Source organism: Portunus trituberculatus, chromosome 49 (genome assembly GCF_017591435.1).
Source record: "Portunus trituberculatus isolate SZX2019 chromosome 49, ASM1759143v1, whole genome shotgun sequence".
NCBI classification, from domain to species: Eukaryota; Metazoa; Arthropoda; class Malacostraca; order Decapoda; family Portunidae; genus Portunus; species Portunus trituberculatus.
In genome coordinates this window covers 19,508,209-19,520,708 of record NC_059303.1, presented here as the reverse complement: position 1 = coordinate 19,520,708, position 12,500 = coordinate 19,508,209, and the positions used below count along the sequence as shown (strand labels likewise).

Sequence of the window (12,500 nt, the reverse complement as noted above, 5' to 3'; positions counted from 1 at the left end):
TGGTGTTACAGTGGTTTAACAAAGTGCAGTGTTGTGAAAATTTCAGTGCTTGAAGTGCTAAGTGTCCTGGTGTCCATGTAAAAGTGTAAGGTGTGCTAAGCCTTGCAATAGTGTTGAAAAATCACTTGAAAAGAGTGTTTGTACCCGTGCAGTGACCGAGACCCGGGCCTGACCTGACGCGAGGCCTAAGGCAGCACACAGTTGCCAAATCTCTCCAAGGTAGTTTTTAAACAACCTGTATCTCTCTCCGTGGCTGGTTTGGCTTGACTTGTGGGAGAGGTAGTTAGTGTCGTGTGTTTTTTGTGCGCCTGTGGGGAAGTGCTTTGTGTTCTGTGCCAGTGTTCAGTGTCTGTGTTCACGAGTGTGTTAGTGTCGCACGTGTCGTTTAGAACCAACACTCGTTGTCGCCCCCACACCTGGCTTCACAATTCCCCAGGGAATCACTTATCCTCTCCCTCAATGTCTAGCCCCGCCCATCGCCCCATAGCCAGGCGAGACTTGCCTGGCTACCAGCCACAGAATTGGTGTTGCGTTTGTGGCAAAGCAACACTTAAGACTCAACACGTGAGCTGTGACGAGGAAACCTGCCGTAACCTTTGTCACAACAGCTGCCTTGGGGATACGCCAGTCTTCAAGTGTAGCTACACGGAGCAGCTACGACTCCAAGCAAACATCCCGGACCCCGTCACCTACATCATCGAGGAGACTGATACACCCCAACGCCACTACCGGACGACAGTGGGGAGAGTCAGTGGGAGGGCTTGAGAGAGGAGAGCTAGTTTCACTAGTTGAGAAGCTCACTGAGGAAGCCTCTCAACAAAACTGTGTGATTAAGTCCCTCCAGGACGACCGAGACTTGATCATACAACACAGAGACGTGTTTGCTGCGGCTCTCAGAGTAGCAGACAGGCTGATAGCGTCAAAACAGCGCCAGACGCAAGTAGCCACACGCTCTCAGGCAGTCAGCGCCCACGCAGAGTCAATTGACGAACACTGGGAGGTGGTTTGTCAGGACTCTGAGAGGTGGAGGACGTGGTGGAGCTCGGATAAACCGCAACAGCTCCGCCACTCAGCTGTTTTCTCAACTTCCACCTTCCCTTCGCCTGCCCGGGAAACAACGACCGCTCCGCCTACCTCCACTGCTTCCATCGCCACACAGAGCGACTGTGACACCTCCCCAGCGTCTACTGTCACTCCTTCTGCCACACAGAGTGACTGCTCGGTACTCACTACCACGTCTACCGCCACACAGAGCAGCAGGGACTCTTCCTCCATAAATACAGCGAACGGAGTAGATCGCGGTGCCTCTGTTCGCCCACGAACCTCTCCTCAGACCACATCAGGAGATTGGAGAAAAAAGAAAACTAAGAGGGAAGTGCAGCAGGACGCGAGGAAGGTGTCCAGCGAAGGACTGAGGACTCACCAGGCCACCAAGCAGACACAAAAGCGAGCCAAGGCAAAAGTGTGTGAGTACTGCTCACGGAAAGGACACACTTCTGCTACTTGCCACGCCAGAACTGACGATTTACGTCAGGAGCGTCTCATACAGCGGCTCCTTACGGTGGAAAGACACACAGCCACACCCTTCCCACCTGCAGCGCCTCAGCCCGCCCACCACCTCACTTCATTTCAGTCCTTACCACAACCTCGCCCACTCCTTCCTCAGCCTGGTATCTGGAATCAGAGCCAGGGGCGGCAGTGGACCACTCCTCTTCACCAGTACCAGCAGTCGGCCGCGGACCCTAACCACCACCTCGGACTAGCAGGCCTCGCTCACTACCATCCCTCACCATGGTACAGCCAGCTTGCCCCGCCGCCAACTAAAGGTCGTCTCTAGCAACGTCCGTGGTCTCCGGACTAACCTTGCAGACTTATACCACAACTGTGTGCAACGACACAATGCAGACGTTGTTGTGGTGACAGAGACATGGCTGAACAGTGAGGTGGAGCCCACGTATGGCAGGATGCAGGGCTTCACCCACTGGGTGAGGAGGGACCGACAGGAGCGAACAGGAGGTGGAGTGGCTGTCTGCTTCAAGGAAGGAATGCAGGCCCAGCTACTCGACATAGACACGCCTCCACTGATGGAGATGATGTACTTCCGAGTAACGCTGGCAGACCGCTCAGCCCTCTTACTGTGTGCCCTGTATCGCCCCCCGCGACAAGGGCCTGACTCACTCCTGTACCTGACTGAGACTTTAGACAACCTGATGATGGCACACAGCTGCAGCCACGTGCTGATTGTGGGGGATCTCAATCACCACCTGGAAAGAGACGCCTACGAGAATCTCCTGGAGGTGCAGGGTCTGACAGATCATGTCACCTTCCCCACACATGAACGAGGAGGGACATTAGACCCTGTCATCTCAGACTACCAGGAGGACAAGCTTCAGTGTCATCAGCTGGGGCTCGTGGGCAGCTCTGATCATCACGCTGTACTGACACAGCTGGAAGTGGGCGTGGCTCGGGACGAGGCCACCACCCGCACCATCTGGCTGTGGAACAAAGCAGACTGGGCTTCCCTGCGCCGCGACCTGACCCACACCCCATGGGCCACTCTGCTACAGGGAGGAGCAGAGAGTGAAGCACTTGCACTCACCTCTCACCTTCTCGCCCTCCAGAGACGCCACGTCCCACACAGGGAATACACCACCAGACCGACGGATCAGCCATGGTTTGGCTACCGTTGCCGTGTTGCTGCTGAGGCAAAGTATGCTGCCTGGCTCCGCTACAAGAGGAACCCGACTCGGCGCAACAAGGACTTGCATAGGGCTGCATGCAGGAGGATGGTGGTAACCAGCAAGTGGGCCTTAAAAAAGTGGGAGGAAAGCCTGCGCCGGAAACTGTGTGGCACTGGCGTAGGAAACAAAACTTGGTGGTCCCTTGTTAAGGACAAACAGGAACTGGCCACCAAGAATCCATCCCTCCCTCAGCAAGCAGGACGGTACTGTCGCCACCAGCAGTAAGGAGAGGGCACAGTTGCTGGCTTCCTTGTTTGCTGGAAAAATGAAGGTGGGGAATCCACAGCAGCCACCGCCTCAGCTGGTCCAGCAATGTGAGAAGACTGTCACCATGGTGGAGGTGACGCATCAGCAGGTGAAGCGATTATTGCGGGGGCTGGACACACAGAAAGCTACCGGCCCTGATGACATCAGCCCGCACCTGCTGAAGCGATGCTCCCAGGAACTGGCTGCCCCTCTCACCCAAGTCTTCACAACTTGTGTACGGGAAAACGTCTGGCCTTCAGTGTGGAAGGAGGCTCGAGTAGTTCCCGTACACAAAAAAAGCTCCAGGACGGACCCAAAAAACTACAGACCCATATCCCTGTTGTCAGTGGTGGGTAAAGTGTTTGAGAGGGTCGTGGCAGAGGTGGTGTGTAGCCATCTCAAGGACAATGCCCTCCTCTCAGACCAACAGTTTGGGTTCAGACCTGGAAGGTCAACCTCCGACCTAATGATGCTTCTCACCAGGCAGTGGCAGGACGCCCTCGACGACGGCAAGGACACTATAGTGGTTGCTTTGGACATAGCTGGAGCTTTTGATAAAGTATGGCACAACGGATTACTGGAAAAGCTTCGTGCTAAAGGCATCCAGGGTGGCTTGCTACGACTCCTGGGAAATTACCTGCAGGACAGAAGCCTCAAGGTGGTTGTCAACGGGCAAACATCTGAGTCCCTGCCTGTGGAGGCATCAGTGCCACAGGGTTCAATTCTTGGCCCACTCCTGTGGAATATCTACGTGGATGATCTTCTCCAGCTACTGCCAGGAGTCAAGGCCTATGCTGATGACTGCACCCTCTCCTATACCTATCCACGCCAGGACAGTGGGCGGGCTGCTGAGGCCATCAATCAGCAGCTACGAGTGATAGAGGAGTGGGGTGCTCGCTGGCAAGTGACATTCGCGCCGGAGAAGACACAGGCAATGGTTGTCTCTCGGTCCCCAGCCGCCATGGCAGCAATGGCAGGAAAGTTGTCTTTTGGCGCTGCTGCTCTCCCACTCCAAGATGACGTCAAGATACTTGGAGTGGAGGTGGATCGAGGGCTGAGGTTTGACAGCCATGTCAAATCCATTGCCAAGAAAGCCTCTCACAGGATCTCCGCTCTCAGAAGGATCGCCAGTTTCCTCGACAGGAAGGGAGACTGCTGCTGTACAAGGCACAGGTGCGGCCCCACCTTGAGTACGCAGCTCTCTCCTGGATGTCCTGTGCCGCCACACACAGAAGGAGACTGGACAGCATCCAACGCCGCGCCATACGGCTAGTAGATGCTGCAATACCACCTCACCCAGAGCCTGAGCGTCCCCTTGATTCACTGGAACACCGCAGAGATGTGGCGGCAATCGTAGTGTTCCATAAGGCACAGGTGCAAAGAGTGCCACATCTGGCAGGGCTGCGTCATCCTCTGAGAGTCACCGCACGGAGCACGAGAACGGTGCTCAATGGTGGTGACGCCGTAGAGGTGCCGCGATCCCACGGGTGTCAGCATCAACGCACCTTCGCAGGACGCGTCTCCAGGATGTGGAACTTGTTCACGGCCGCGGTGCCTCACGTCCAGGAGATGAACACACACAGTGTCAAACTGATGGCACATAAGTGGAGACAGACACTGCCAACTCCTCTGACACTCTTTGTGACGTGACACTCAGTGTAGTGCAGTGCGTGAATAGTGCTAGTGAAGTGAAAAGAACAGTGCTCCATTTACATGCTGACCATCTTGTATATTTTCTATTTTTAAGTCTTGTAAATATTGTAGAGAAATAGATTGTAGTACCCTTAGAATAGGTAGCACACGACAGTGCGCCTTTGGGTACATGTTCTTCTGTATAAATTATGTTTAAATAAAAAAAAAAAAAAAGAGAGAGAGAGAGAGAGAGAGAGAGAGAGAGAGAGAGAGAGAGAGAGAGAGAGAGAGCTCTCCTTCCTGTTCTTTTCCTACTATCTACTACTACTAAAACTACTACTACTACTATAACTACTACTACTGCTGCTACTACTAATTCTACCACAACCACTGCACTCCACTACTACCACTACCACTACTACTGCTGCTGCTGCTGCTACTGCTACTGCACTACTACTACTACCACTGCTACTGCTGCACTACTACTGCACTACTGCACTACTACTACCACTACTACACTACCACTGCACTACTATAACCATTACCACTATTGCACTGCTACTACTACCACTGCACATCTGCTCACTACTACTACTACTACTAATACTACTACTTTTACTACAACTACTAATTCTACTACTGCTACTAATTCTACTACTACTACTACTACTACTACTACTACTACTACTACTACTACTATTACGACTACTCCTTCAGTTCCTCCTGCTACTACCCCTCCTGCAGCAGGCCTTGAGCAGCGCTGCGCCCCGATCAATATTTAATATCCGGACTCCGAGAGCATCGGCGCCGACACGCGTATACATAACACCTTTCCCCGCGCTTAAAAATACGGGTGAGAGAGAGAGAGAGAGAGAGAGAGAGAGAGAGAGAGAGAGAGAGAGAGAGAGAGAGAGAGAGAGAGAGAGAGAGAGAGAGAGAGAGAGAGAGAGAGAGAGAGAGAGAGAGAGAGAGAGAGAGAGAGAGTGAATGAGAGTGAGATGAGAGAGAGAGAGAGAGAGAGAGAGAGAGAGAGAGAGAGAGAGAGAGAGAGAGAGAGAGAGAGAGAGAGAGAGAGAGAGAGAGAGAGAGAGAGAGAGACTGTGTGAGGGTGTGTGGGGGGTGGGGGGCAGGTAGGTCCACCCCTCACCTGGCAATTAAGGAGCTGGCGTGTGTAATATCAAAGAGCCCACCAACAAGTCTCGTCTTATTTACATTTTTTTCTTCTATTTCCTTTTTTTTTCTTTTTTTTACGCCAGTTTAAAATTTTTCGAGTGGATTTTTATATTTTTCATTTTTCTTTTCCTCTCTTTATTCTTTTTTCTTGTTTTTCTTTTTTTTTCGTTATTTTCTTTCATTTATTTTCTCATTCTTTTTTTTCTTATTTTCTTGCAATTTTCTTCCTTTTTCTTTTCTTTTATTTCTTTATTCTTTCGTTTTTTTACGTTTTTCCTGTTTTTTTTTTTTTGCATTTTTCCTTTTCATCTTTTTTTTTTTTTTTACTTTTTCTTTTTTTTCACTTTGTTTCTATTTCCTGTTTTATTTTTCTTTCTTTTATTTCCTTATTTTTCCTGATTTTCCTGATTTTTTGCTTTTTTTCTTTTTTTTCGTCTTTTAATTTATATTTATTTTTCCTTTCTCTTTGTTTAGTATTCCATTTGCTTATTCTCTCTTTCTTTCATTTTTTTCTCTTATTTTCTTTAATTTGCTTATTCTCTCTTTCTTTCACTTTTTCTCTTTTTTTTCTTTCATTTGCTTATTCTCTCTTTCTTTCTTTTTTCATTTGTTTCCTATTCAATTTCTTTCTTCCCTTTTTTTATTTGCTTATTCTTTTTTACTTCTTTTTCTTTCATTTTGCTTCTTTTTCCATGTTTTCCATTTCCTTATTTTCTTTTTTTCACTTTGTTTCTTATTTTTCATTATTTTCTTTTTTTCCCGCCATTTATTTTATTTTTATTTTTTCTTTTTTATTTTTTCTTTTTTCTATTTTCCTTTTTATTTTCTTTTCTTTCGTATTTTCTTTAAATTTTTCGATTTTCATTTTCATTTCATTTCGTTTCATTTTTTTTACCTTTTTATTTTCTTTTTCGATTTTCTCGTTTTCTTTTTCAATCTGTTTTATATTTTCTTTTTCGACTTTCCTTTTATTTTCTTTTCGATTTTCCTTTCAATTTTTTTTTCATTTTTATTTTTCCTTTCCTTTTTCTTTTCCTTTTCGATTTTCTTTTTTCTATTTTTTCTTTTTCGAGTTTCGGTTTTGTTTTAAATTTCCTTTTCATTTTTCTTTTCCTTTTCTTCTTGTACTTTTCCGATATTCGTTTTCTTTTATTTTTTTTTATCGTTTTCTTTCCTTTTTCTCTTTTTCGATTTTCTTTTCAATTTTTTCGATTTTTTTCCTGTTTATCATTATTTTTCTTTCATTTTCTTCTTTTTTTCGATTTTCTTCTTTTCTTTCATTTCTTCTCTTTTTTTCCTTTTCATTTCATTTTCTTTTTTCTATTGTTTTAGCTTTTTCGATTTTTTTCATTTATTTTCTCATTCCTGTGATTTATTTCCTATTTTCATCCTATTTCTAACACTTTCTATACTTTCTTTCTTTTCGATTATCTCTCTCTCTCTCTCTCTCTCTCTCATTGTAAGGTTTGTTTATCAACTCATCGATCAGAATTTTAGTGTTTCTCTCTTTATTCCAACGAAGGATCTCTCTCTCTCTCTCTCTCTCTCTCTCTCTCTCTCTCTCTCTCTCTCTCTCTCTCTCTCTCTCTCTCTCATTCTAAGCTTTATTCATCAACTTATCAATCACAATTTTAGTGTTTCTATCTCTATTCCAACAAAAGATTCTCTCTCTCTCTCTCTCTCTCTCTCTCTCTCTCTCTCTCTCTCTCTCTCTCTCTCTCTCTCTCTCTCTCTCTCTCTCTCTGGGGTCCTGGAGTGGTGCCGAGAGGAGCGGATCGATAGAGTCCTGCGGCGGCGGGCGAGGCTCTAGGGACTTGGGGACTTGGGGACTTGGGGATTAGGGACTTCAGGGTTCAGGGACTCTAAAACGTGGAGACTTAGATCCTTAGGGTTCTTGAAAATTTAAGGACTAGGACGAGGATTCCGTCTAAGGAGGAATTCAGGACCAAGGGATGAATTTAGTGACTTTTTATGGGACTTTGGGGACTTTCTGGGGTCTTGTGGTCTTTCAGGTACTTGTGGGATAAATGACTTGAAGGTTTAAGGGTTCAGGGGTTCATGAGTTTGGGTTTTTTAGGGAAAGGTTGCTTAAATCGTCCACTTTGTCCCCAGCCCTTATTCAAATCCCTTATTCCTAGCCTTTATCTCTCAGCCCTTACTTAAATCCCTTATTCCTAGCCCTTATCTCTCAGTCCTTATCTAAATCCCTTATTCCTAGCCTTTATCTCTCAGCCCTTATTTAAATCCCTTATTCCTACCCCTTATTTCTCACCCCTTATTTCTCAGCCCTTATTCCTAGCCCTTATTCAAAAACACTTATTCCTAGCCCTTATTTTCATCCCTTATTTCCAGCCAAGCTCTTATTCCCATTCCTTATTCCTGGCCCTTATTTCGTGGCCTTATTTCTATCCCTTGCTCTCATTCCTGCCCTTCCTCACACCTGTTACTAGATTAGACCTCTCCTGTCCTCCTTACACCTGTTATTAGTTCAGCTCTCCCCTCCTCCACACATGTTTCTAATTCTTCTGTCTTCCTCTACACCTGTTTATAATTCTTCTGTCTTCCTCCATACCTGTTTTTGTTCCTCTTGTCCTCCTTCACCTACTTCCAGGCCTCTTGTCCTCCTCTACACCTGCCCTAGCTCTCATCTCCTTCTCTACACCTATTCTAGCTTTCCTGTCCTCTTTCACAGACCTAGCCAAGCTTTCCCACCGTCCCGCACACCTGTCACTGGTCTCCCGTCCCCTTTTACACACATGTCCCAGCTTTCTTACCGTCCTATACACCTGTCCAAGCTGTCCTGTCCTTTTCTATACCTGTCCTTCTTTATGCATGTCCCAGCTTCCCAGTCCTCCTCCACACACCTGCCCCAGCTCTCCCACCGTCTCGCACACCTGTCATCTGCCCTCCCAACGACCCTCACACCCGCTGGCATCACCTGGCGACACGCACTCAGCTGAACAGGCGAGTCACGGGTCACATTTTACATTTTCTCCATCCGATATTTTCTTTTCACTCAGTATCAGTCACTATCAGAGTTACTATCAGTCACTATCAGTCACTATCGGCATTACCAGCTATCATATTTGTTAACTTAGCTTTTTTCACTGATGTTCCTTTTTTCATGATATATCAGTCATTATTAGTCACTATCAGCATTGTCACCATCACTCGCTATTCTATATTCATTAACAAATCATTTTCTTTCTACATTTTTTTTAATATATCAGTCACTATCATTATCACCATCACTAACTATCCTGAATTTGTTAACTAAGCATTTTCTTGCGGTATTTCTCCTTTATCATGTCACTTTCAGTCATCGCCATCGTCATTACCATCACCATCACTGCTCCACTGTCACTGTTATTCTCACCTTCATCATCACTGTCACGACACAACAAAATAGAAAGGACGCTACAATTCAACACAAAGGAACAATTAGTAGTAACAGATCAAGTGGCTTAACCGAAACTATTAATTATAAACCATGGAATCTTTGAATTGACACAGGATAATAAAGGCGAAGGCTCCTCCCCACCCATTGCATCCATTAACAGTGGAAAGCAGAAAAACGATAAAAAAAATCAAATAAATAAATGAAAAAAAAAAACTACCACTAGAACTACTACTACCATTTCAACCACCAGGAAGAAATCTCCAGCGTTTTCTTCAGTAAGTACGAGTAACACCACACAGTACTCACCCACGCACCACACACACACCAGGTAAGGACAGGCCACAGGACTGCATGTACTCACCTACAGGAGAAAGAACAAACAGGTTAATAAATGCATGGGAACAAGGATACATAACATAAGGGAAGCTGCAAGAAGCCATTAGACCTACACACGGCGGTAACTGAAAAAGACACATGACAGGACTGTATACTTTTACCTGTAGGAATAAGAATATACAGGTTAAGGAGGAGCATGGAAACATAAGGATACATAACATAAGGGAAGCTGCAAGAAGCCATTAGACCTACACACGGCGGCAACTAAATAAGACACATGACATGACTGTATAATTTCACCTGTAGGAATAAGAATATACAGGTCAATAAAAGCGTGGGAACAAGGATACATGACAAAGGAAATTACAAGAACCCACCAGACTTATATACTGCCATGACACGTTTTTATATTCACTCTTCTTACTATTTGGTGATTTCATACAGCTTCAGAAACTTATATGGGGATTAAAATTGTGAAGACTGTGGCCATTAATCTTCTGACCTCCATAGACCCTTCCAAATGTAAGTAAAATCGTCCACGCACAACCAAAACTCATGGTAAAAATGCGTCCCAGTACTGAAGGGATTAAAGAACAAAAAAATACTGGACACCTTAAGTATAGAGTCGGTTCAAGCGGTCTCTAATAATAATACGTGACAGGACTATATATGAAGCTGTGGGAGAGGAAATATGAAGGTTGATAAGGGTATAAGTACAGGTGAAGCTGCAAGAAGCCACCATGCCTACACGTGCCACTCCCTCTATAAAAAAAAATAATAAAACCTGTACAGTATTATATTTACCATCCCTTATCAGTACATTCATCTAATACTTTACAGTTCCTTAACTCACCACTTATTTGAGTTTGAGTTATTTGTTACTCCTAGTTTTGCGCATTTTTATTTATTTATTTGTCATCTTTATCTATATTCATTTACTAGTCTATATTTATGTATCTTTACTGTCTTATCTCTATTGCTGTGTTTGTTATATCCATCACCTTCATCTATCTATTCTTTCATTTATCTATTTCCTTATCTCTGTTCTTTTTTTCACCTCACTACATCTTGTTTCTTACTCTTACCCACTCGACGCCTTGTTCGTTCATATTCTTCATTCACTCACTCACTCTTTCTCTAGTCACTCACTCACTCACACTCACTCACCGATACATTCACTCACTCATCCTGCACTCACTCACTCACTCACCGATACATTCACTCACTCATCAACTAACTGGCTAACTGATTGATTCACACACTGACTCATTAAAGAGCGGGTTAACTCAAGGCCATCCTTTATACAACACAGCAAAAAAAAAAAAAAAAAAAAATAATAATAATAATAATAATAATAATTCATGACAGATCTCCCTCCTTCTCCTTTTACTCTCCTATTCCCCTCTACATCAATTCTACCTCCTTTCTCTCTCTCTCTCCCTCTCCCTCCCTCCTTCCTTCCCTCCCTCTCTCCCTCCTCCCCATCCAAGGACTGTTTATACACGTGACTATATATAATTCTTTTTTGCATTAACTTTACCTTGTTATTATAATTACTTTTTATTACATATCCTTCGATCCCTGAGTGTGTGTGTGTGTGTGTGTGTGTGTGTGTGTGTGTGTGTGTGTGTGTGTGTGTGTGTGTGTGTGTGTGTGTGTGTGTGTGTGTGTGTGTGTGTGTGTGTAAGCAACAAAATGGCAACTGGGCACCAATCACTTATATTTCTACAGATTCTCCTGCTAAACTTGAAAAAAAAAATAATAAATAAATAAATAATAATAACTGCATTTTCTTAGATTTTCCGTAAACTACAAATAAAAAACATAACATTAAATATTCTATAAATTTTCCTTACTAAACTTACAACAAAAAATAAAAACTAACCCTTAAGAAATTTCCATGTCAAACTTCAAATCAAACCAAAAACATACAAATGAAATAACAATCCTGCTTCTAGCCACTTCCTAACCTTCAAGTCAAGCATTCCCTTAATCTCTTCAGCACCATGACGCTTACTGTTTGGTGATTTCATACAGCTTCAGATACTTATGTGGGGATAAAAATAGTGAAGACCCTGGCCATTAATCTTCTGACCTCCATAAACTCTCCCTAATCTAAATGAAATCGTCCAATTATACCCAAAACTCATGGCAAAAAATGCGTCCCAGTACTCAAGGGCTAAAAAAAAATAATAAATAGAAAATAGATTAAAAAAAAACTAACAATTCCCTAAACTTAATTAAAATCATTCCCTCCCTTAAAAAAATCCTGTTTCTAGCGATTTCCTAAACTTCAAATCAAACAAAATAATACTTCAATGTTTCTAAATATTTCCTAAACTTGAATCAAACTTCCCTCGCCTACTCAAAAAAAATAAATAAATAAATAAATAAATACCTTGCATGTTTCTAGCGAATTCCTAAACTTAAATCAAACTTCCCTCACTCCTCCAAAACAAATAAATAAAAAAAAATAAATGCAAAATTCCTGGACTTGAATTTCTCAATGCGATTCCTAAACTTAAATCAAACTTCCCTCTCCCCCTCAATAAAAAAAAAATAAATAAAATTCATGTTTCTAGCGATTTTCACCCGAAGTTGCACCAGTTTAGCCTTCCGATCACTGCAATGTTTCCGGAGCCGTGCAGGGTGATGAATGGGAGAGATACGCTGAAATATTGCCAATAGGGAAAGATATATTGCATTTGCCTGCCGGAACACAAACTTTATCTCAGGGTACGTGCTTAGTGATGGGCAATACTCCAGTAGCTTAACATTGCCACTACTACTGTGTTTGTTGGTTTTAGTGCAAGAGTCAGCAGATCAAAGACAGTGACATAATTGTGAAGATATACAGTATTACATTTGTCTGCCGGGACACACGTTTTATTCTACAGATTATGTAATGTTGCCACTCCTACTGTGATTGTTGCTTTTATTTGTAGAGAGTCAGGTCAAAGAAAGCAACACAA

At 43.8% G+C, this 12,500-nt stretch overlaps 1 protein-coding gene across 4 annotated transcripts in view; it reads right to left on the bottom strand.

Moving 5' to 3' along the window:
* The window catches only part of LOC123499235, a 245,728-nt gene that overhangs the window by 193,856 nt on the left and 39,372 nt on the right, over positions 1-12,500 (bottom strand). The window contains exon 6 of one of the 4 annotated variants that reach the window (XM_045247001.1): positions 7,317-9,553. The exons of the other annotated variants lie outside the window; for them this stretch is intronic. Within the exon in view, the coding sequence (XP_045102936.1) occupies positions 9,495-9,553 (59 nt within the window). The 3' untranslated portion in view covers positions 7,317-9,494. Of the gene's footprint in view, positions 1-7,316; positions 9,554-12,500 lie in introns of those variants that run through there. 4 annotated transcript variants of the gene reach the window in all.